The sequence below is a fragment of the Thunnus albacares genome, chromosome 17, assembly GCF_914725855.1.
Source record: "Thunnus albacares chromosome 17, fThuAlb1.1, whole genome shotgun sequence".
Lineage (NCBI taxonomy): Eukaryota > Metazoa > Chordata > Actinopteri > Scombriformes > Scombridae > Thunnus > Thunnus albacares.
The window spans coordinates 7,557,766-7,581,214 of NC_058122.1; the positions used below are offsets into that span (position 1 = coordinate 7,557,766).

The following is a 23,449-nucleotide window of genomic DNA, read 5'->3' on the forward strand; positions in this document are numbered from 1 at the left end:
CCTGCTGGCTAAGTATCTGTGGCAGCACTGGGATCATAAATGTGTCTGCAGCAGGAGCCACAGGGAAGTCTTTTAATGCTTTGATTCCAGGTGATGCACGTGGGACTTTCCAGATTTAGAGTTTAGACAAACATGTCATACAAGAAGGAGGGAGAGGTGTGGGGCCGGATGTGGAACAATATTTAGATTTTATTTATTTAACATATCATGAAACTTTGATTTAAAAAAGTTTGATTCAGAACAAATAATCAAATGACACCAGTAGTGGAAAGTAACAAGTACAGTTTTGAGGTATTTCTACTCTACATGAGTATTCACAGTATATACTGCTTTATAACTCCACACTACTACACATCAGAGGAAAATACTGCATTTTTACTTCACTACATTTATTTAACAGATGCAGGTACTAGTTATTTTTTAGATGAACAATTTACACACAAAATGCAATAAAGCATTGTTACTGATTAAACACACAACAATATATAAAGATGATGATAAAATCAATGATAATGTTAGAATAATATAATTATATAATACTGACTGCATAATTATTGCTGTTACCTTTGATACTTTAACCCTTGTGCCTCACTAGGAACTAAAAGGGTCTTTAACGTTTTATTTTTTCAATTATTTTGGCTGTGACTATGCTTTAGCCATGATTTTTGGCAAAGGTGTGTATTTTTTCATCCAATTTTGGAAATCCAACCTCAGATCCTATATTAAGTCTATAATACTTAATATAATAAGTCTATAAACTTTCAGCATATAAGGCCCTTTTAGGTCCCATCGAAACCCCTTTAAAACCACATTTTATGATCCTGTGGTTGACTACTGCGTAAATTCATGCATTCTGTTTTTCAAACTGACTTTCAGACTTTCAAACTGAAGCCCTGGCTTCAAAATTTTAGTTTTTACTATTTTCCAGCTGATTGAGCCATTTTTTCTTTTTTAACCCTTAGTTCCACTAGGGGCATTAATCCACTATTATGAATACTGCAGCCAAGTATATTGCAGCTTCAATGAGTTGGATGTGTGGGTAGGCATGTCTAAATGAGATGTATGTGTGTGTATGGAAAAATCGGTGTGTGTGTGTGTATGTATGTGTCTGTAGCCAAAATACAGACACTCAAAAAAAAACTGCATTTTTTGATCTCATGGCCACAATATTGTATAACCATGCATTCTATTTTATTAGGCTTTCAAATTGAAGCCCTGGCTTCAAAATTGTAGTTTTTACTATTTTCCAGCTGATTGAGCAATTTTCTCCTGTTTGTCCTAAAGAACAAATAAATACCATTAGCATTTCTCTCCACTAGGGGCTATGCCAGGGGCATTTCATGCATTCATTTCATTTCATGCAGCCAGTTCTCAAGCTATGCATTTCTTACCTGTGACACACACACACGTATGCACGTACACACACATGCACAAACAGACACGGACTCACTCACTCACTCACTCACTCACACACTCATTCATTTTTGTTCTGAATTTTTGAATGTTAAATGTTGAATTTTGTTTTAATTTATTTATTTTGTAAAATAAATGTTGTTTGAAGTGATGTTGTATTTATGTTTTATTTCTAGAGCAAATAGGATAATATGCTATTAGAAAGTAAAAATAACGGCGTTATAGGACGCTTTTCATACACTATAAGTTAACAGGTCAGAATCTATACCTTAATCTTATACTGCATAAAAAATAACAATGCATAAATATCAATGTTGTTGCTAATCATTGACATATCCCAGACCGTGATTATCAAAAAAAAAAAAAATCTTACTTGCCCTTAGTGTATTGAAAATGTTTCAATTTTTGTGATTTCTTTTATGAAAATAAGTGGTACCATCAAAAAAACTGGCATTTAAAGGGTTGAAATTCTGAAAATGAATGAATATTTGGTAGGTATGATCAGGACTGAAGGTAGTTTAAAAAATTAACTCAGTGAAAGTGGAAAAAATATAGATATCTAATATTTTTATGGCAGTTTTTGATGGGGACCTTTAAGGTCCCTAATATGCTTTATTGATACTATTTTAAAGCAAGGCCCGAGGGTTGAGTACATTTTGTTGCCAAACTTTTGTACATTTACATAAGAAACATTTTCGATGCAGTGTTTGAGCTGGTAGTGAGGTATTTGTATCACGTGGTATTGTGTGTGTGTGTGTGTGTATGTGTGTGTGTGTGTGTGTGTGTGTGTGTGTGTGTGTGTGTGTGTTCCGAGAAACCAATGATGTTGATTCTTAAGAGTTTCATGTTTCAGGGCATGGTATTGTTAGACTGGTTGAGCAGCTCTACCAGGTGCTGGGGTAAAAAAAACAAACACTTTCTTAAAACTGCAACATGCTGCCAGCTTATGTTAGTCACACACATGCCATGTTGGTCTGAGACTTTCTTTGATGTCTATGCAGGTTCATTAATTACCAGGGCTGGGTATCGTTTAAGAATTACGATACCAGTACCAATACCAATACCCTTAAAGTGATACCGATATATTATAATATATATCATATATATAATATAATAATATAGTACCTTAGTACCTTTTTTTTCTATTTCATTCAATACCCAACAAGCAGTTGTGTAAAATGCCATCACCCTCCCCATCCAAATGATTTTTACATGAATACATTTTGAAAGTGTTCAAATTATTGGAATATTTATTAAATAACTGTACAAAACTGTACAATGAAGTATTATCACTACAGACTGTAGCTGCTGAAGTAGCGGGTTAATCACACGTCACATTAAACTGAAGAACACTTGGGGTGATTGTCTGCAAGTAAAACCATACAAATAGTCATTTTTCTCTAGATCAGGGTAAAAAAAGAATCAAATGCAGGTATTTTTTGACTGGAGGAGTTTCGATACTACTTGGTACTGGGTTATTTTGGTCAATACCTTAAAGGAGTACCAATATCCAGCTCTATTAATTACCCATTCTTTCCAGAGGTAAACAGAAGTACTAACTAGTTAAATCAACCAGATACAAACAGCATGCTTCACATCATCAAACACAAGACACCTCTGGGTCAATAGTGATACAGTTATGCAGTGTGCGGTAAACATACACATGGCAAAAGTCAAGGGGAACTCCAAAGGCCAAGGAAAAGAGGTTTGGGATTTTGTTTCCTTCTCAATGAGGAAATTAATTTAAACCCAAAGTGCCATTAACATTGATCAGTTTAGAGTACATTTTCTTTTGGTAACTTCCTGTGGGAGAAAACTCACTAACATTTTATCATGATATTTAATTAGCATAAAAGAACCCAATGAATACAGAGATGTGAGCTAAGGAACAAAACTTAGTATGATATAATTTGGATGAAATAAAACTTGTCAGCTAGTAGTAATTATTCACTCTCATACATTCACTCCGACATTATACACTTCATACATTATGATTTATGATTTGTTATGTTGTATGGTTTTTGTACTGTGAATCTTATCTCTTCTCGTTTTCTCTTTTTCTGTTATCTCTGTCTCCTTTGTACAGTAACAATAAACAGCAAAAACAACAGAGTAGTTTCTGTGAGTAGATGATAGACCTGTCTGACTCAAGATAGATAGATAGATGATACACAATAGCTAAAATAAACTAAATAAAATCTGAAATCGTGAAAATGCAATTAAAAAACTACAGAATATAGACTAAAGATGATTTGACTATATATATATGACTATAATGTTAACTATAATATATACTGAACACCATACAGTTGACTCAAGAGTGTTTCTGCACCACTTACAGCTGCAAGAAAGCATATTGATGCTTTATATAAGGAGCAGTGTCAGGCAAGAAAAAATCTAATCCATGTCTGTCCAAAATGGGATGATGTGTCAGAGGACTTTCATGTTATGATGATGTCCTGATGATGACGCTGCTCTGGTGATGAGGGGCTTTAGGGGAACTGATGTGACTCCTGTGGGCTCATAGATATTAAATTGAAAGGGAGACGCTGGCATTCACAACCCAGAAAACCTTCAGGAGACAAAGTCTGCATGTTTGGATTTAGTTAAACACGGAAACGGGTGGTTAAATGACGCTCTTGTTGTCCAATAAAGCCACATTGTCTGCAGTTTTTGATGTCATACTCATGTTCATCTGGGACATCTAGTGGCCATAACGTAAGTCAAAGTCGTTCCATTAGTGAATGAATGTGATACATCTGAAACTTGATATCATCAGTATTACATGGTGTATTGGTAATGGGTGTAGACATCAGCCCTGACTGTGTAAAATCAAATAATAACGTCTGGTGTAGAACAAATTGGTTTCACTCAAATGGGTTTCCCTCTGTTTCATTTGTTCAAATAAAAATGTAAACAAACATGGGTGGCTGTGGTTGTTCTAACATCGTCATATATCTAATATTATTTGTTTAACAACTAGGTAAGTGTCATACAGTTCTGTAATCTACACACATGGGGAAACATTTAGCGCAGATCAGGTAGAATATTATTTAACTATATATATTAACTATGTTTATTTATCCAGTATTCCAGGTGGGGAACAATAACAGAGCACACAGCAGAGTTTATTCATCTTTATTAAATGTCATTGTACATACTAGCGAGCTTTGTTAAAAATATAGATTTTTTAGATAGATAGATAGATAGATAGATAGATAGATAGATAGATAGATAGATAGATCATACACAATAACTAATATAGACTAAATAAAATCTGAAATCTTGAAATACAATTAAAAAACTACAAAATAGAGACTAAAGATGCTTTGACTATATATATATATATACATATATATATATATATATATATATATATTTATATATGTATATATATATGTATGTACATATATATATGTGTGTATGTATATATATATATATATATATATATATATATATATATATATATATATATATATATATATATATATATATATATATATATATATATATATATATATATATATATATATATATATATATATATATATATATATGTGTGTGTGTGTGTGTGTGTATATATATATATATATATATATATATATATATATAACTATAATGTTAACTATAATATATACTGAACACCATACAGTGACAATAATATACTGTAATATAGAATGTACAGTAGGTTCATTAATTACCAGGGCTGGGTATCGTTTAAGAATTACGATACCAGTACCAATACCCTTAAAGTGATACTGATACCAATATAATACTTTAGTACCTTTTTTTTCTATTTCATTCAATACCCAACAAGCAGTTGCGTAGAATACCATCACTCCTCCCCATCCAAATTATTTTTACATGAATACATTTTGAAAGTGTTCAAATTATTGGAATATTTATTAAATAACTGTACAAAACTGTACAATGAAGTATTATCACTACAGACTGTAGCTGCTGAAGTAGCGGGTTAATCACACGTCACATTAAACTGAAGAACACTTGGGGTGATTGTCTGCAAGTAAAACCATACAAATAGTCATTTTTCTCTAGATCAGGGTAAAAAAAGAATCAAATGCAGGTATTTTTTGACTGGAGGAGTTTCGATACTACTTGGTACTGGGTTATTTTGGTCAATACCTTAAAGGAGTACCAATACCCAGCTCTATTAATTACCCATTCTTTCCAGAGGTAAACAGAAGTACTAACTAGTTAAATCAACCAGATACAAACAGCATGCTTCACATCATCAAACACAAGACACCTCTGGGTCAATAGTGATACAGTTATGATGATTATGATTTGTTATGTTGTATGGTTTTTGTACTGTAAATCTTATTTCTTCTCATTTTCTCTTTTTCTGTTATCTCTGTCTCCTTTGTACAGTAACAATAAACAGCAAAAACAACAGAGTAGTTTCTGTGATGGAGTAGATGATAGACCTGTCTGACTCAAGTCAGTGCCAAAATGGCAGAGTGTTTCTGCACCAATTACAGCTGCAAGAGAGCATATTGATGCTTTATACAAGGAGCAGTGTCAGGCAAGAAAAAATCTAATCCAAGTCTGTCCAAAATGGGATGATGTGTCAGAGGACTTTCATGTTATGATGATGTCCTGATGATGATGCTGCTCTGGTGATGAGGGGCTTTAGGGGATCTGATGTGAAGTAAATACAGCGGGGAGGACCAGATTCATGTTGTGTTAAACAATATATTTATAAGGATAATGTTCAGAGGAAACAGCCAAAGTTAGCAAACACTTCCAGTATCTGGTTTATATGTCCAGCCATGGACTTGGACTTGATGTGAGAGTCCAACCACAGAAAGTGGATTTACTCCAAATTCAAGAGGTTTTTCCTGTATTGATGACAAGAATGGTTTTATCAGTCACTCAGAGAAATGTGACTCCTGTGAGCTCACAGATATTAAATTGAAAGGGAGACGCTGGCATTCACAACCCAGAAAACCTCCAGGAGACAAAGTCTGCATGTTTGGAATTAGTTAAAGACAGAAACGGGTGGTGAAATGACGCTCTTGTTGTCCAATAAAGGCTCATTGTCTGCAGTTTTTGATGTCATACTCATGTTCAACTGGGGCAATAATGTAAGTCAAAGTAGTTCCATTAGTGAATGAATGTGATACATCTGAAACTTAATATCATCAGTATTACATGGTGTATTGGTAATGGGTGTAGACATCAGCCCTGACTGTGTAAAATCAAATAATAAGGTCTGGTGTAGAACAAATTGTTTTCACTGAAATGGGTTTCCCTCTGTTTCATTTGTTCAAATAAAAATGTAAACAAACATGGGCGGCTCTGGTTGTTCTAACATCGTCATATATCTAATATTATTTGTTTAACAACTAGGTAAGTGTCATACAGTTCTGTAATCTACACACATGGGGAAACATTTAGTGCAGATCAGGTAGAATATGATTTAACTATATATATTAACTATGTTTATTTATCCAGTATTCCAGGTGGGGAACAATAACAGAGCACACAAAGCAGAGTTTATTCATCTTTATTAAATGTCATCACACTATTCTACAGGCTGACAGAAATGATAGAACTATAGCGACAATTGTGTGGGTCTATGCAGGATGGAAAAATATTCACATGCCAATCCTCTTGCTCTACTCTCACCCATCTGCTCACATCTGTATCCCTACATCTCCTGCTTTTCATTGGTGTAACAACTTCTACATACTGGCAAGTTTTTTTTTTGCGCATGTGCTTAGAAAAATGTTCTAGGTTCAATGTGATAAAAAGGGAATTAAAGAAAAGAAAGTGGTGATGAGCAATTAGTGGATGTGGTTTGGCTTCTAGTAGGGGATTGGTCCATAGTAAGCGGTGTAGGCAGCGATGATTCCAGAGGTGTCCATCATGTTCTCACAAGCCAGGTTGGCCTCACATACTTCTCTCAGGCTGAGTGGAGAGAGAGAGGGTGGGAATTACCACAGATACATGATATTCCAGATGATAGAAAAGATACAACTGTATATGTTTCTGTATCTAATCTAATCTTTGACTCAATCAAGAGATCATCCAGAACCAATAAGACATGATTGGACTATGTTAGATTAAAAAGCAGATAGATATGAAATTGAATTTGATGCTGATATGTGAGGGTGCACGACCACTGAAATACCTCTCCAGCTGGGTCAGGGATAACTCTGTAGCAGCTCTCTTCTGTCTCACCACTGTAGAGGCCTGCTCCCTCTCCACAAACAAACCTGCACATCATGCACATTTAGCATAACTATGTCTTATAGACATTTGTGAAAAATTGTATAAATACATAGGATTTTATATCAATATGTGCCTATATTGATAAAATCAACCAAATAAAAGCATGTGTGGAGGATCAGGCTTGAAAATGTCGGCAGAAATGAAGAACTGTTTTGTGTTTAAAATATAGATTTTTTAGATAGATAGATAGATAGATAGATAGATAGATAGATAGATAGATAGATAGATAGATCATACACAATAACTAATATAGACTAAATAAAATCTGAAATCTTGAAATACAATTAAAAAACTACAAAATAGAGACTAAAGATGCTTTGACTATATATATATATATATATAACTACAATGTTAACTATGATATATACAGTGATAATAATATACTGTAATATAGAATGTACAGTAGTGCATGTCAGAATTGATGCAATGTGTGAAAGATTGAAATCTGCTTTTTCTTGATCAATATTCTACAGTAAATGAGACTTATTTCAAACAAATTTAAACTAGTTTTTATTAATTTTATGTAGGCAGCACTTGAACATTTCTGAAAATCAAGTGACTGACTCACACTTACATAGTAATTGATTTCATAAACTGTGGCAGAATACATGCATATTGATGATACAGTCAAAATCATATTGTTGAATCATGATCTTACCCTCCTGAGCAGGGTTGTCACTTGCAAGCTGGGTGCCAGTCGAGGCATCTGTCAAAAATGAAGAGAAAAATATGAATAATAATTATTTTGTTGTTAAATTTTCAGCGCAGGAAGTGTCATTTTTTCAATTGATTCGTTTTACCAGAGTTTAATGCAACACTTTGTCTTCACTTAAGTCAAATAAATCAGTTTTTAAACTTTGTTTTCAGAGTAACAAATACTTGAAGTTGAAATAATATAATATAGTGTTTTAATAAAGAGCTTTTTCTAACATATAGGGTGTAAGTCTGCATATAGCTGTGTAGATCTTACCTGAAGTCAGACAGATGACTGCCAGAGAGCAGAGAACCAGGATGGCCAAAGTCTTCATCTTTCAGCTTCTTTCTTCAGCGTCTGCAGTATCAGGCAACAAGTAGGACTGGAGACTGTTCTGTCTTCTGTCTCTTTCTCTTACACATATGTACATAAATACACACTCCAATTTATAGATGCAGGCCCTCACTGTGACATGGATATTTGATTGGTTAGGGAATCAAGTATCACCCACCCACACAGACGCAAAAATACACACCTCCACAAAAATCGTGTATACAAAATCACATTTTATGAATATGTTTGTTTGCATAAATGCACACACACACATGCATGCATGCATACATGCACGCATGCACACACGCACGCATGCACACACACGCACATGCACACACACACACACACACACACACACACACACACACACACACACACACAAACACACACACACACACACACAAACACACACAAACACACACACACACACACACAGAAAGAATGTAGACTCTCTGCTTCCAAAAGGTGGGTATTTGTTTTAAAGCATAGGTGATGAGAAAATAAATGTGGGTGACTGATAGCCACAAATATCAGCCTCTGGAAGTGGCTCTCAGTGAAAAACATTTTACACCTTGTTTAGGTCATTTTAGCAGCTGCTGAGAAGCCAGATTGTCCCTTTGATTCATTGTTTGCATGTGCATCTGAGTTTCTTTTTCTACACCTTGAAAAGGCAGGTTTTTGTGTAAAAATGAAAAAAAAGTGGTAACGAATTTGAATTGGCATGCTTAAACACCAAAAAGAGACACAGAATTGATGGATTTCGCTGCAGAATAAAATTAACCAGACCACTCGATGTCATATTTGGAGATGATAATAAAAAGTTTTTATGAAGTGTTAGAAATGCAATGCCAGCTGTCAGCCTGGAGAGGTCAGAGTTTTACAGTGCACCCACACACTTTTCCACTTAGGTCAATAAGTGCATGCAGCAGAAAACTCTGTCATTCAAACTGAAATGGAGAAACCACTGTCTCTCATTATGTGACATGATTTTAATCTGAGGGTTTTTTCTTTTATTACAAACCGCAGTGATTTCCTACATAAAGAAGGCAACACTTAGAAACAACCCCAGTCTGAAGAGTTTTGGAAGGGTAATTTGAAATGTGCAAAGATATTTTTACCAAAACACATGGGTGGTTGTTTGCCAATGAAGTAGAAAGCTACATACAGTAGAGTGGCACATGTAATTTCATTTTATTTAAAACATGACTTTACATTGAAAACTGTTATTTTAAACATTGGGAATTTGGCCATACACTCAATAACAGTATCTGATGTTCTCTGGCTACTACAGTATATATATATATATATATATATTACCATAGATGTATTTCTGAAAAAATCCTCTGAACTTCCTAAATTTATGATATGAAAATTGGTTCTGAGATTTTTTTTTTCTCTCTCTCTCTCTCATGTTCCTTTTTCTGACTGGATATTTAGATTCTGGACCGGTCTTGACAGCATTATACGGGGTGTAATTTCACTGTCTGGTTCAGTGCTGGTGCCCTGTCTCGTTTCACCGAGGGACTTCAAGGATTCAGTCCCAGGACATCTTTAATTGCGCACATTTGTGGCCTCGTGGCGACACAGAAAAACAAACATCCAATATCACTGTGTTTTTTTGGCGGGCATTGACTGTTTGCTGACCTGTCTTTGTTTTCATGACTGTCTGAAGCAGCGAGGACAAGCAGATGTGAGATTCCTCCTAAGATCACAAGAACCTCAATCTTTGCTACACCCTGTAGTCAGCAGTGCATGCAGTAGTACAGTATGTGTCCTTGTTTAACTCTGTGACATGACTCATCGTCAGGTCACTGCTTGTTAAAAATCACAACAGGAAATCAATTTTCTGAATGAAATCCCTTCTTAAATAATTTTTCCGGGCTACTCTCAAGCCTTTATGCTAATTTTCTATCTTTAGCACTCACAAAAGTTTCACCACTATCATTCTAACATCTGCCACGCATTGCGAACACTTCCACTAAATACAAAACACTCCCATGTGGCAAACAAATGGCACAAACAGGATTAAGACAAACCCCAATAAAGGAGATTTTATTGTTTTTTCAAAGCAATGGAAATAATCTCTGACACACAGTGTGTCAAAGTGTGACAGATACACCTTATGAAAAGAAAACTAGATTATTCCCTCTGACAACAGTGCTGGCCTGCATAGATAGGTGGATAATGTAAGAAATGGTTAGCAGTGCGCAAAACAGAGTCATTTTCATTCAAGCACATCACATAAATCTCATAAATGCTGGGAAGGTGTGATAATAGTGGATAAAAAGTTATCCTGAGATTATATAAAAGATGGGTCATGTATTTCTACATGTGTATAATGATGGGTTGCCAGGAGATTTGAGCCTTACTGGATGCCTCAGTATTTATAAAAATGTGTTTTCTTCTAGGATTGTCATATCACATCTAGAAGAGGCCATAAAAACAACATAAATTATATAAAAGGATATGTGGAATGTAGTAATGCACACTCATATCCAGACGAGAATGATCATTTTTGCATTAGACAGACAGATACTTTAAGTTTTAGTATTGACGAGCTGCAGCTGGTCTCTGGGGTTGATTTTGGGATGCAAAGTATCTCTGGTAGGCCTGCTGGTAGCCGTTGCGATAGGCATAGGAGCGGCAGGGAGAGTAGTCCTCACAGATCTCCGCCTGTCTCTCCGCTGGAGACTTTATCTTCCTGGACACGGAAGAAGGGAGGGCGGGGGGGAGAGCAGATATACAAAGGCAGACAGAGATGGTTAGAGGATGGAATGAGGCGAGCAGAAGAGAGACAAGGAAGAGAATTGTAATCAGAAACAGATACATAACAGCCAGCGGCTTTGGTTTTGTTTATATTTCTTGTTTAATCTCATGAACATAATTATTGCATTTAAGCATTTATCCTCAGCTTTAGGCTCTGTGTGTTTGTGTGGATGTTTTAAGCGTATGTAGATGTTTAATAGTCTCATTATGTTTTGTCTTAATCATCATGTCTGTGTGTTAATGTGCATTTTCTTGAGTGTCAGCATGTCAGTTTTTGTGAGTATGTGGTTTTATCCATTTTGTACGTGATAGATCAACGTTTATGTGTTCTGTGTGCATATATGTGGTTGTGTGGTTACCTTCCAAAGTAATAGTTGAAGCCGTTTCCTCTGGGTGGGTTGCGTGCGTTGCCCCTCTGTGGCGGGATGAATGCATTGGCTTGATGTGGGGCCACAAACAAATCTGCAACCACAAAACTTTACTAGACAAAAATTCCTATTTTAAGCAGGTCAGGCATGCAACTGATCAGGGATCAGGTTTTTTTACAGGGTGGGGAAATGTTAGTGGAGGGTAAAATGAGATGTAAATGCTTTTCTGTGTAACAGGCTGTGTCATATTTGTTAGAAATGCATGCATGTTTTTCCATGAACGAGAGATAACATTTAATCACCTTCAAGGGATTCTGTGCTTTCATGAGAGTCTACGGGAAAAACATGGAATGTGGTTAATCATAAATGATAAATCGCTGTCTGTATCTGACACATTGCAGTTTATAAATAGATAATAGCTGCTGAATGATAGCACAGTGAGGATGCAGGGGAGGATCTGTACCATAGCAGACGCAGAGGGAGACCACAGCACAGAGTGCCAGACACTGAAGAAGGCTCCTCATCTTGCGGCTTGTTTATCTGCCTGTCTGCTGGAAAACAGGAGAAAGGTGTTTCGGTGAGTCATGTCAGCACCAAAGTAAGAGTTATATAGGAAAAGGGAGAGAAAGATGAGAGGAAGAGAAACATAAAGAGAGAAAAATTGGCTTAGATTTTGAATCTGAGGGTAAACAGGGAAGAACCACAACTAAGCATAGATGACTTAAAGTGGCAAAGTTTCTAAATCTGTGCCTGTGGTTTTGTGTACATGAAAGCTAGAGCCAGACATATAAACTACTGATATAAACTGCCCCGTTGATATATATACGTTATTTTTTCCTTGCTGTATATATTGCAGAATTTCTGCATGGGACAAGCACAAACTAAAGTTCTGTTCCTAAGACCACACTGAAGACCTTCACAGAGACAGAGTCAGGTCCAAATCCCCACACGCCATTCAGCAGCTGCAACCTCAGTTTATGGGAAGAACCACGAGAGAACAGCTGTGGCTGAGAATAGTTGTGTAAGTGCCAATTAATGGAGTCCAAATACACTTAAACGTAATGCAGGGAGATAACTGTAATTACAAAGAAGCAGGTATTCTATATGGCTCTATATGGCTCACACTCAAGCAAACCTATTGTAAGGTGTGTGACACCTGTACAAATGGCAAAGTCAGATGTCCAACTTGGAGCACACACACACTTACTCTGTCTCTCTAACACACACACACACACACATGCTATATTCGCATGCCTGCGCTCCAGAAAAGCTTTCATCCCCATCTACTGTTTGTGGGATTTGGATGGGATTCGATTTCAGCAACCCCCTCCCTCCCCCTCTTTTCGCTGTCAATAGCTGCTTTCATTATACATAAACACACACACAGACACACACGTTCACACTCACGCAGTGTGCTCTTAACATCAGTCCCTCAAGCTGGCTTGGCTTCAGTCAAATCCAGACTCAGTGGGCGCAGGAACAGCAAGCCCGGGGCCCAAAGTTCAAAAAGCTACTTACAAAGGCTGGCAAGGACAGCTAGACGTGTGTGTGTGAGTGTGTGTGTGTGTGTGTGTGTGTGTGTGTGTGTGTGTGTGTGTGTGTGTGTGTGTGTGTGTGTGTGTGTGCGTGTGTGTGTGTGCGTGTGTGTGTATGTGTGAGGTGCTGACAACAGTGTCTGCAGAATTTTATGCCCGTCTGAATCTTAGTAGGGGTCCTTGAGGGTTCGCAGCCAACTCCCCTGTAGGCAGAATGTGCCCACCTCATTGGAAAAAGCTGCTGGCATGATGCTAGACATGCACAGAGCCAACCCAAGGTTACATATCAAAAACAGAGCCAGACTGTAGGCCTACTGTATTACAGTAAGCAGGGAAAGACGATTGCAAGTTGCTGCATTATATTAAAAAAAAGTCAAAGATACATCTTGAGGACATCAGCTAATACAGAAAATTAGAAGTTTTGACAAAGTTTTGCTTGGTTAAAAGATGTAAAATACTTCTACTTTTCATCTGCCATTACTTTTAAGAGATTATTTGCTCTAATGTACTTACCGTGATTATGGAGTGAGAAGTCTTGGAAATATCTCTCTGTGTATTTTCTCCTGAGGAATATTTCCTAATTCCTGACAGCAACGCTTTTATACTCACCTCATGTCCCCCCACCCTCTTCATTTCACCCACCGACTCCCTCCCCACCACCTCCCCTTAGCCCTCGCCCTCTCTCCTCCCTCCTCATACTATCAGCCCTCTTTTCCACCATTTAATCAGACCAGAGTATTAGCTCACATTCTCCCCCCAACTCCCACGCCTTCACCAAAAAAGAAGTGGATGACAGAGAGACGAGGAGGAATGGAGAAAAACATGCAAAGGGTAAACAGAAAGGCAGAGAGGAGGGTGAGGAAAAGCTGGCACAGGGGGCGTCTAACCTGCTCCATAGCAGGTACATGATAATATTTGTTGCTGTGTTTGCCAGCATGGCAGCAAAATATGAAAAGAACACCATACAGACACCGCATGGACTAACTTTACTTTTTGGCCCCCATATGTCATATGTAGAGAAGCATGTACTGTACTTGTGTTGGTGTTTGTTTCAGAGAGCAGACTACACTGTTGTTTTATAGGGGGGATTTTGGGTAAAATATCCCTTTAACTTCCATCAATGGAATCTTTGTTCTCATAAAGGGCATTAACTCTGTTTTTCTGCGTGTCACTTGTAAACATAATGGAAAATGAGGATGTGATCACCCTCATACTTATGCCTATTAAGAACACATATTTGTGAAGATGTCTGAGGTGCAAGTTGTTTTGTCTCAAAACAAAGTTAAGTGCTTATACACAAGCTAAACAGTTGTGTTTCACCCAACATGTCTTTATACATAGTACTTATGTCAAAGTTAATGTAGTATTGACACAGAACAACATTTCTATGGTGTATATCTGAGAGTTATGCAACACCACATCATGTTTGACTCAGCCAGAAAAACTCTGTGAATAGCTGCAGACCCTCGCCAACAGTAAACAAACAGGAATAGGATGACATACTATGCCAGGAATCAGCAGGGCTCAGACAGACAGATAAACAGTAAGACAGATATAAAGATAGAGATAAATCCCGCTTACAGATAAGAGCGGGGGAACTCATGATTAAGAGTGGCGAGAGAGTTAGATGGAGTCAGATGGAGCAGAGAGAGAAAGCACATGTTGTGGTTGTAGATGTTTTGGCTCTGGGGTTACAGACATATTCAGTGATGCGGTCATATTAGGCTGTTAAATCTGGAACCGCTGAGCAGCGGTTTGGTTCTTTAATATGAGATATTCTATGTTCTGTTCCTATAGGCAGATACCAACACGATGAGGGGATGAGGGAAGGAAAAATGAATGAGCTTGATTGTTTTCTTTCAGATTTCAAAGATGTTTACTCTGGTAAAGTGGATTTGTGACTCAACCACCCTATTTAAGTTAAGTAGTTTTGAATTTGTTCCTAAACTTATTTAGGAACAAACTCTTAACTCTTCAATCTGACTTACTTAATCAGACAGAACAGAAGAGGCAAAAACAGGGCGAATGAGAGAACATGGAGAGGGTGATTACATAGGAAAAAAATGTGAAATGGCACATTTTTTCACGCTCCCTCCAATGTTTTGTTCTCCCTCAGCTCATCTCTAAAGTCATATTTCTGCTGTTCTCCTTGCGTACATCCCCCTCTCTTTACCTCCATGTAAGTTTGGTACTTTTCCTTTTTATCACTCCCTCTCATACAGCCAATAATCTGTGGTGGTCATTCACCTTCACAGCCTTCCCACTCTTTCCGGTGCAACTAAATATCTAGTTCTTGAGTTATGTCATGAATGCACTTTAGAGGGCCAGAAGCATGTTTTTGTTAGCGGTGGACTGTGCCAGAGTCTCCGATAAATGACCACGAAATGAAAACAGAAGAGAGTGAAAAACAGGATGGGAGATTCCCAACGGGGCTGAGTGCAATGGTTGTGACTAACAGGGTGCACCTGCAAAGCACATCTGGGCTTGAACTGAAGAGAGAGGTCATACAAGAGGAGGAGGTGACACTGTATCAGAGACAAAAAGGCCAATTCAGATGAAGCATTTAGGAGGAAGGGTGACATTGGAGGTAAAGCTGTGAGAATAGATAGATAGATAGATAGATAGATAGATAGATGTGCGTGTGGTAGAAGTGCAGCATGTGGATGAAAGAAGGAGCAATGGCAGGAAAGAATTAGCATTTGGTGGGAGTAAACAGAGGGAATCAATGTAGACGTGAGGAAGTGAAGGAAAGAGCATGAATTTCACAATGAGGGCATGACCACAAATATGTAAACCATCAAAATAATGTCTCTAAAAACACTAAAGATACATCCTAACCTATTTGAGCTGGCTTGTACTTCCTTCAGCGGTTAAGCAGGTGTACCTCAGTCTGCTCTGTGGTTTAGTCGGTCAGAGCGGACGAAACACAGACACACACTAATCCAACAACAACTCCCAAATAAGTTGCCATACCAGGCCCTTAACTGGAAAGTCCTAATATTTTTGCTGCTAATTTTACGGCTCATTTTCTTCAGTGATTCATTTTTTGATTTCAATCTGAAAACAGTAGATGCATTAAGGAGTGAGTGACTCAGATCAAGTTCCTGAAAACATCTAGTGATGTAATCTCGTTCCCTGGCTCTGCCGGTCCGTCGGATGGTGGGGGATGCAGCCAGACAGGATGAAGGACAGACATTTCTCAGGACTGTTCTCCTTGTCTGAGCCTCTGATGGCCACTGTTGTCCCGCAGCTGTGAATTTTGCCATATGAATGTCAACAAAACTTTGTGTAGATTTATGAGTGCTGCATACCAGTGGTGTCCCGCAGCACACATGGATCTTCAAGTCTGTTTTTCCTTTTAATTATGGATTGATTTTGAAATCTAAGTATGTGGGATTTGCATGCAATGAAAAACATCAAAAAGAGTTCAATCATACACTGTCTTATGATCTTTCATTTCAGAAGGTCAACTGAAAAGAAAAGAAAAAGAGAAATCCATTTGCGTCAGTTCTTCTGGCATCTGTCAGGGGTCATCATCGATTAACAAAATCCAGGGAGCACATGCAGTAGAAGTATTATGGGTGTGCCCAAATACAAATACGTTATTCAGCAAAGCACAAATAGTGTTTTTTTTTTACAAATATTTGTTTCAATAAAATATTTTAAAAATTATTTGTTTTCAGGAAAAAAACAAAACATGTCAAATACCAGCGTGCAGGTCGGTTACATCGCTGTCTCAGTCTCTCTTCTCTGCTCCGCTGTTACGTCTATCAGGAGGTCTCAACGAGGGGAATCACATCCACCTGCTACATGACGCACAGTTCCTAATTTGGACATCACTTCCGGAGTTGGAGGTGTTCCCCAGAGATAAAGCTGAGCTACTGACCATGACCTGTTGTTCCCCTTCTCCTTTCCACAAAGTTAGGTTGTAAAAAATAGGCAATAAATGAAAAGTGAAAAGCACTAATTGCCTTCGAAGTTCTTCCCTACACATTGCACGGTGTGCTGTCTCTGAGTTATGGGTGCATAAATAGGTAGAGGTCTGTCTGCGATGAGGCGATGAATAAAGTTTTAGCTCAGTAGTCAGCGCAGTCGTCTATGATCTGGGAGACTCCAGTTTGAGACCCTGTGTGGGGACCTCCTTCATAAGGTAGTTTATTAATGAACACTTATTGGAACATTTTAATTTTCTAAAATTAAAAGTGAAATAAAAACAAAAACAGCATTTTTAAGCCTCATTCCACTTTTATTCAAATACAAATACTAATACAAATAATTTTGCTGCCTCAACAAATACAGATACAAATACTGGGCTCTCTGCACATCCCTGTGGTGAATAAGGATCATCTACCACTTGTTTTATCAGGTTCAACCTAACTGCTCTACCACCTATCAGCTCTGCCTCGATGCCTATCCAACACTATGTGCTGCAGAAATTTAGATATATGGAGGACAAAAACATTAATGAAACATTTTCCATTGGCATTGACTTGAACTATGTTGTTAGCATGTAGGTAGCATTTCAACCCCCATGTAGAAGGAAGGGAACTCAAAGCACTAATGCATTGTGCTTATGTGAAAAGGCATCAGTGGAAAACTTAAGGCATAAAAGGCATAAAAAGTGCTATTGAAGAGCAAGACTGACCTCTGAAGCAAGTTGCAGGGATACATAGTGTTGGTTTTAAGTTGTTCTTCAAGAAAATCTGCAGAGGTTTAAAGGAATAATTTGACATTTTGGGAAATACAGAAATTGATACTGCTCTCATGTCTGTACATTAAATATGTAGCTTAGCTTAGCATAAAGACTGGAAATAGGGAAACAGGCAGCCTGGCTCTGTTCAAAGATAACATCCGAATAACTGCACCTCTAAAGCTCACTAATTAACATGTTTAATCTCGTTTGTTTGTAATCCATACAAAAAGTGAAATGTAAAAATCACTCCTTCTTAAACAATCTTTATGATAAACTGAGCTAAGCTAAACTAAGCTAAGCTAGAATAAGCTAAACTAGCTAAGCCAAAATAGCCTAACCACTGGTTTGCCAACTCTCATGCTTATGGCATGTGACACACGCTTTCACCTTAAGTCTCACGCTCTCACGCTGCCCAAACTCTTCTCATGCCAAAACACTGCAACACCAACAGAGATGAACAGGCGAATGGTCAAAGTCTTCTTGGTATAGAGTGACAGTTAAACCAAGTGAATTATTTTTACAGTTATACGAAGGGTTGTAGTTGAGACTAAACGCATGTGAACGCTGTTTCCCCACCTCTCAAATTTTGAAATAGTGTTTACACAAACTTCCCATCACTTTACAGCTGTTGGTGGCTCAGTCAGACCGGTTACCTACCACAGTTTCTGTTGTAACTTCTAGGAGCGCTTGCTTTTTCTGTTTGAACATTGTATCCTCGTATGAGACATGGAGACATCTGTTACTGTTAACAGGGAGCGACCAATAATCCACCACTCACCCGTGCTACGCAGGTGTTTAAAACAAACAAATCCTCCATGCTGAAGCATGCAGGCAGACTGGAGCTGCTTTCATAGTACAGAATGAATCAGAGTTCAGAGGATCATATATGACACTAACTGACATGTGCACCATTGAATAATAATGTCAGACAAAGGACCACAAAGTAAGTAGCTAGCAAAAACTCCTCAGCAAAAAGTGGAGCTTAAGGTTTTTAAATTGACATTAGTGTTGTTTTAACCATCTAGTTTATCTTGTGTTGCTGCTTTAGCTCACTTTACAGTAATTTTAATGTAACATTAGCTTGATTGCTTGGATATCTTAACTGCTGCTGCATTCCCACTGTGTGTTGTTTGTTCACTGTAATTAACACCATAGAAGTTAAATTTATGCTTTATGCTCACTGAGATTTTTAAAGGAAGGCTTTTTACATTTTCAGAGTGAAGGAATCAGGAAAGAGGAGACAGAATTGAGGAAGAATTGCAAGATGTGACGGTGCTGAAAGACACCATTACAAACAAGGAGAAAGAACTGATTCAAGATTAAAGAAAAAGTTTAAGGGAGAGAGGCAGCCCAGGCATCAGGTGATGGAGAGACATAAACAAAGTCAAAGCAGGAAATCTGGTAAGGAACTTAAAGCTGTATCTAGATGAATTGCTGTTCTGTTAAATATTTTTAAAGGCACAATCTGTTATCCAAATATAAACTTAAGGGCATCCCCACTAACAAAAGTCAAAGCACAAGATTGAAACCTGCTCTAAAATGACTTACAGAGCTCTTAATACAGGTACTAACACAACAACTCTATTAACATGGTGTTTTCTTTAGCTGTTAAAATGTTGTTGACCTCAGCAACTGAACTTTAGTGTTGGTCATGGTGGGGAAAATGATGTTAACCATGCTAGGTCTGTTAAACATAAGTGCGCCCAAGAAGCCACAAAGAACACATTAACCGTCCATCAATTACAGCAGGGCAGGCAGTACAGGCACCTGCTGATTAGATCTCTGGAGCTGAGTGAGGAAACCCTTTTCATAATATAAAAATTATGGTCAGGAGGGGTCCCAGAAAATCTCCCGTGTGCCCAATGTTGCCAGGTATGAGGGAACAAGGAGAAGTAAAAGATAACATTTTACTTGAGTTGATGACAACTATGCTTTTTACTTGCAACAAAACCTTTGCAAATAAAAAGCCAATAAGTACTTTATGCTTTATGCTGCTTTGCCTGTAGTGTCCCATCCACCACCAGTATGTTTTACACAACCACAGTGTGCTGGTTAGGCTAATACTGGACCAATAAGGGGTATCAATAAGAGTAGTAGCATCGATAAAATCTTAATGATCTCTAATTATGATAATGCAGCCAATACCCATAATTCACAGGGACTGCAACAACACACTACAAATATAACATGAAGAAAGTCAAGGAAATGTTTGCCTCTGTTCATCCCTGTATTAAGCTAAGCCTATTTTTAATTCAGATTGCATTGGCTACGTTACATATTGTACGTCATGGGATGACAAATTAGTAGGCAGATTTACTTACTGGTTAGTGTGGCTGTCCGTCCTGCCAGTGTGGCATCCATAAAAAAATAGTGAAGGACACTGATGTATATGACGTATTTGGCTGACTGAATGAGTGTGTGTTCATGCATATATTCAGCTCTGTGTGTGTGTGTGTGTGTAAATCCTTGTTATTGTTATTTTTTAACTGGAGAACATTCAATAAAATGTTGTAGTTTCGATATGGGAAACAACAAGACTTTCATTAATGAATGAACCTGTGTGCCCTTTATTGGGTTAGCGTGTGTCTAATATTGTGAAATTGTGAATATTTCCCTGAGTGAAAGTCCTGGGGTGGTGTAGTCAGGCTGTATCTTTAAATCTTAGACCTAAGCTCCCACTCTCCTCACATATGCAAACTGTGCACAGTTTTAAATCCTGATGGTGAATTGAGTCCAAATATGTGCACATGAATAAGTCATGTGCACGTATGTGATTAAGTGATTAAGCCCATCAAAATCTCACTCCAGCCAGGTACACAAAGTTGGCAACCCTGCTAACTGGCTGCTGGCTCAAGCTAAATATTTACAATACAGATGTAAGTGTATTCCTTTAAATATCTTTTTTTAATTCATGCACATTTGCAACTTGCTCATCAAAGTTAAATCTGCATTAACTGATTTTTTTTGGCCAGTTGGGGCAGCAGAAAGAAGTTGTGAACACAACACTGACATACAGTATCACTTTTTAATTTGATATACTACACTTTTACTACAAACAGTTTCTTATTTACACAGCCAGCAGTTACAGAGCAACATTATCGTTCATTTGGAGTCATGCTTCTGTTCACCTGGTGAGTCTAAGTCCAATAGTCACTCTCTTTTAGCTCTGTTTTTGTTTAGGCTGCTAAATGCTCCACAAAGCAGGTAGTGTACAGTGGGTTTTTAAAGCATTTTCTCTGAAAACAGCTACCACAACACTATCAGAGCGGTGAGAGTGAACCAAAACAGTAAAGTTGCAAAAAAAGCTCTGTAAAGCTCTGTAAAGCTGAGGGGAGCTGCAGAGTCAGGTGGCAATTCTCTGAAGGTTCATTACTAGAAGTGACATCTTTGACACTGTCAATGTTGTTACATTGTAAATATTAAAAATATTGATTATGACCACTTTAACCATATTCATATTCTTTAAATGTAACAATTGGACGTGCTATGCTAACCAATGCTGTTGTTACAGAACAGCTTCTACTCTGGCAGTCATTTAAGTAATGTCACTAATCCCTGCTGTTACATGATTGAGTAGAAATATATTTGGATTGTTTCATTGGAAAGCAGACTGAATCCATGTTTAGAGGTGGATTTCAAATCTTGAACCACAAATGACTCATATGTATACACCCTGGTCGTCTCCTTTTCTCCAGACTCAGCAAAGATTGTGTTCCACTCGTTGTTCCAAGAAGAATCCTGTTTATTTAACACCTCATATTCGCATCGACAAACCTTCAAACTGTCAGCAGGAGTGGTGCTGAGGATAAGAGAGACAGCTGGCTGAATGCTGTCAAAGACAAACTGCCTCGTAGCTACAGCGTCTCACCTCTTTCCCTTTCGTCTCCTGTAATCTTTTGCTTCTACAGCCAACCTGTTATTACAGAGAGATCACATAAGTACATATAATTCTAATTAGGAAATAGTTTGCTTTCATATGAGAGAATAGCATCAGGTTGAGTCCTGCATAATTTTGGATTTAATCTTCAGTGAGGGATCGGTTTCACAAGATTGTCCTACATTCATTTGTAGCCCACGCACAGAACATCCAAATAAACTTTTATGCGTACTTCTCACTGTGTGTCTTGGAAGTGTTAGTGTTTTTTTGTTTTTTTTTACTTTGTGTCCATGTGGCAAAAGAATGTGCTTGGCTTCAGCTTGTGAGCTGTTAAATTTTTAGCACAGAATTAATTATTTAAGTATCGTATGTCTTCAATGTGTCTACAGGGAATGTGAAGATACGTGCACACACTGCATTGCATGTTGGGATGGGGGCGTCATATTGGGAGGAACACGCCCTGTTCCCTGCCTGTGCCTGCTACGGTGCTATGATGGTTGCCTGCTTACCTTTTTCTTTTGTTTGGCTAAAAAATTGGTTAAATAGTTTAAAAGTTACAAATCACTTGAAGCTCATGAACAGTTTTGCAGTGGCTGGGTGCAAGATCTACTAATTCACACGGCGGCAAACTGCAAGAGCACAGTCATACTCACAAAGGTAACACTCCTCTTTTTGGCTCAATTATTAAATCAGACAAAATACAAAACTTACTAGACAGTTAAAGGACAGACAGCGATGAAACATCTGTTCATCATAAAGAACAATAATTATCTGAACTTAAATTAAGTTTACTGTGAAGTGAAAATAACAATTATACAGAACCAAGGAGGAAAGTTAGTTATCTTTTGTATTTCAGTGGTCAAATATACTTATACATTGAGCTCAAACTGATCTATATACAATTAATTTACATATGTGATTGTATTTACAGAAGCAGCCTGTGCCATAGCCTCTGTACAGTGCAGGAGATGAAGACACCTCCAGCCTGGACAGTAGACCCTCTAATGTTCATGTCCACTCTGCCAGTCTTTGAAAGAAATGTAGAGATGGACAAAAGTTTGAACATTCACAGAAATCATAAACATTTATATTTTATTAATGTACTTGTTCCTAATGTACTTGTTACACCACATCAGAATTGTATAGAATAAAACTTTATTTTACAAAAGGAGCATGTGAAGGTTTACACTAATATACAGCAGCCACAGCTCAACCCCTGGATGCTTCTGTCTGAAACTACTGAACAAGCTGATGCTCCCATCAAAACATCAACACAGGCTCCATCAGGCTGTCTCTCCTGGCTGTGCAGACTGAGAGGATAATACTTATCTAGGCAATGGTTGGTGGATGTCCTGCATCAAGGTTCAGTCTCTTCAGGCGTCCCATATCGCTGCTGTGGTCTTCATCACTCACTGTGATGCAGCTCTGCCCCTCGCTGCAGGCTGTGGGCCTGTTGATGGACACAAGTATAACACAAGATGTTTCTAAGTTTAAATATTACATTGACGGATGTGA

The 23,449-nt window shown here is 37.7% G+C and overlaps 2 protein-coding genes and 1 long non-coding RNA gene across 4 annotated transcripts; 1 reads left to right on the forward strand and 2 right to left on the reverse strand.

The window, feature by feature from the left end:
• Positions 1-6,924: 6,924 nt before the first annotated feature.
• LOC122967435 (bone gamma-carboxyglutamate (gla) protein) lies at positions 6,925-8,815 on the reverse strand. Its single transcript, XM_044332097.1, has 4 exons — positions 8,639-8,815; positions 8,327-8,374; positions 7,568-7,652; positions 6,925-7,344 (listed from the first exon to the last, which is right to left on the reverse strand). The coding sequence occupies exons 1-4, from the start codon at positions 8,694-8,696 to the stop codon at positions 7,242-7,244; spliced, it is 294 nt and encodes a 97-aa protein (XP_044188032.1). The 5' UTR covers positions 8,697-8,815; the 3' UTR covers positions 6,925-7,241.
• Positions 8,816-10,720: 1,905 nt separating this feature from the next.
• On the reverse strand, positions 10,721-13,993 carry LOC122967619 (matrix Gla protein). Of its 2 annotated transcripts, none has more exons than XM_044332352.1 (5): positions 13,878-13,993; positions 12,293-12,377; positions 12,132-12,161; positions 11,821-11,923; positions 10,721-11,396 (listed from the first exon to the last, which is right to left on the reverse strand). In XM_044332352.1, exons 2-5 carry the CDS (start codon positions 12,351-12,353, stop codon positions 11,240-11,242), a joined length of 351 nt encoding a protein of 116 aa, XP_044188287.1. In that variant the 5' UTR covers positions 12,354-12,377; positions 13,878-13,993; the 3' UTR covers positions 10,721-11,239. The 2 variants fall into 2 exon arrangements, with proteins under 2 accessions (XP_044188287.1, XP_044188288.1); XM_044332353.1 differs by having other exon boundaries at positions 12,293-12,380; positions 13,878-13,989.
• Positions 13,994-18,796: 4,803 nt separating this feature from the next.
• Positions 18,797-23,175, forward strand: LOC122967527. Its single transcript, XR_006398625.1, has 3 exons — positions 18,797-19,000; positions 19,274-19,458; positions 21,753-23,175. It is a non-coding gene; the product is annotated as an uncharacterized LOC122967527 (long non-coding RNA).
• Positions 23,176-23,449: the final 274 nt, after the last annotated feature.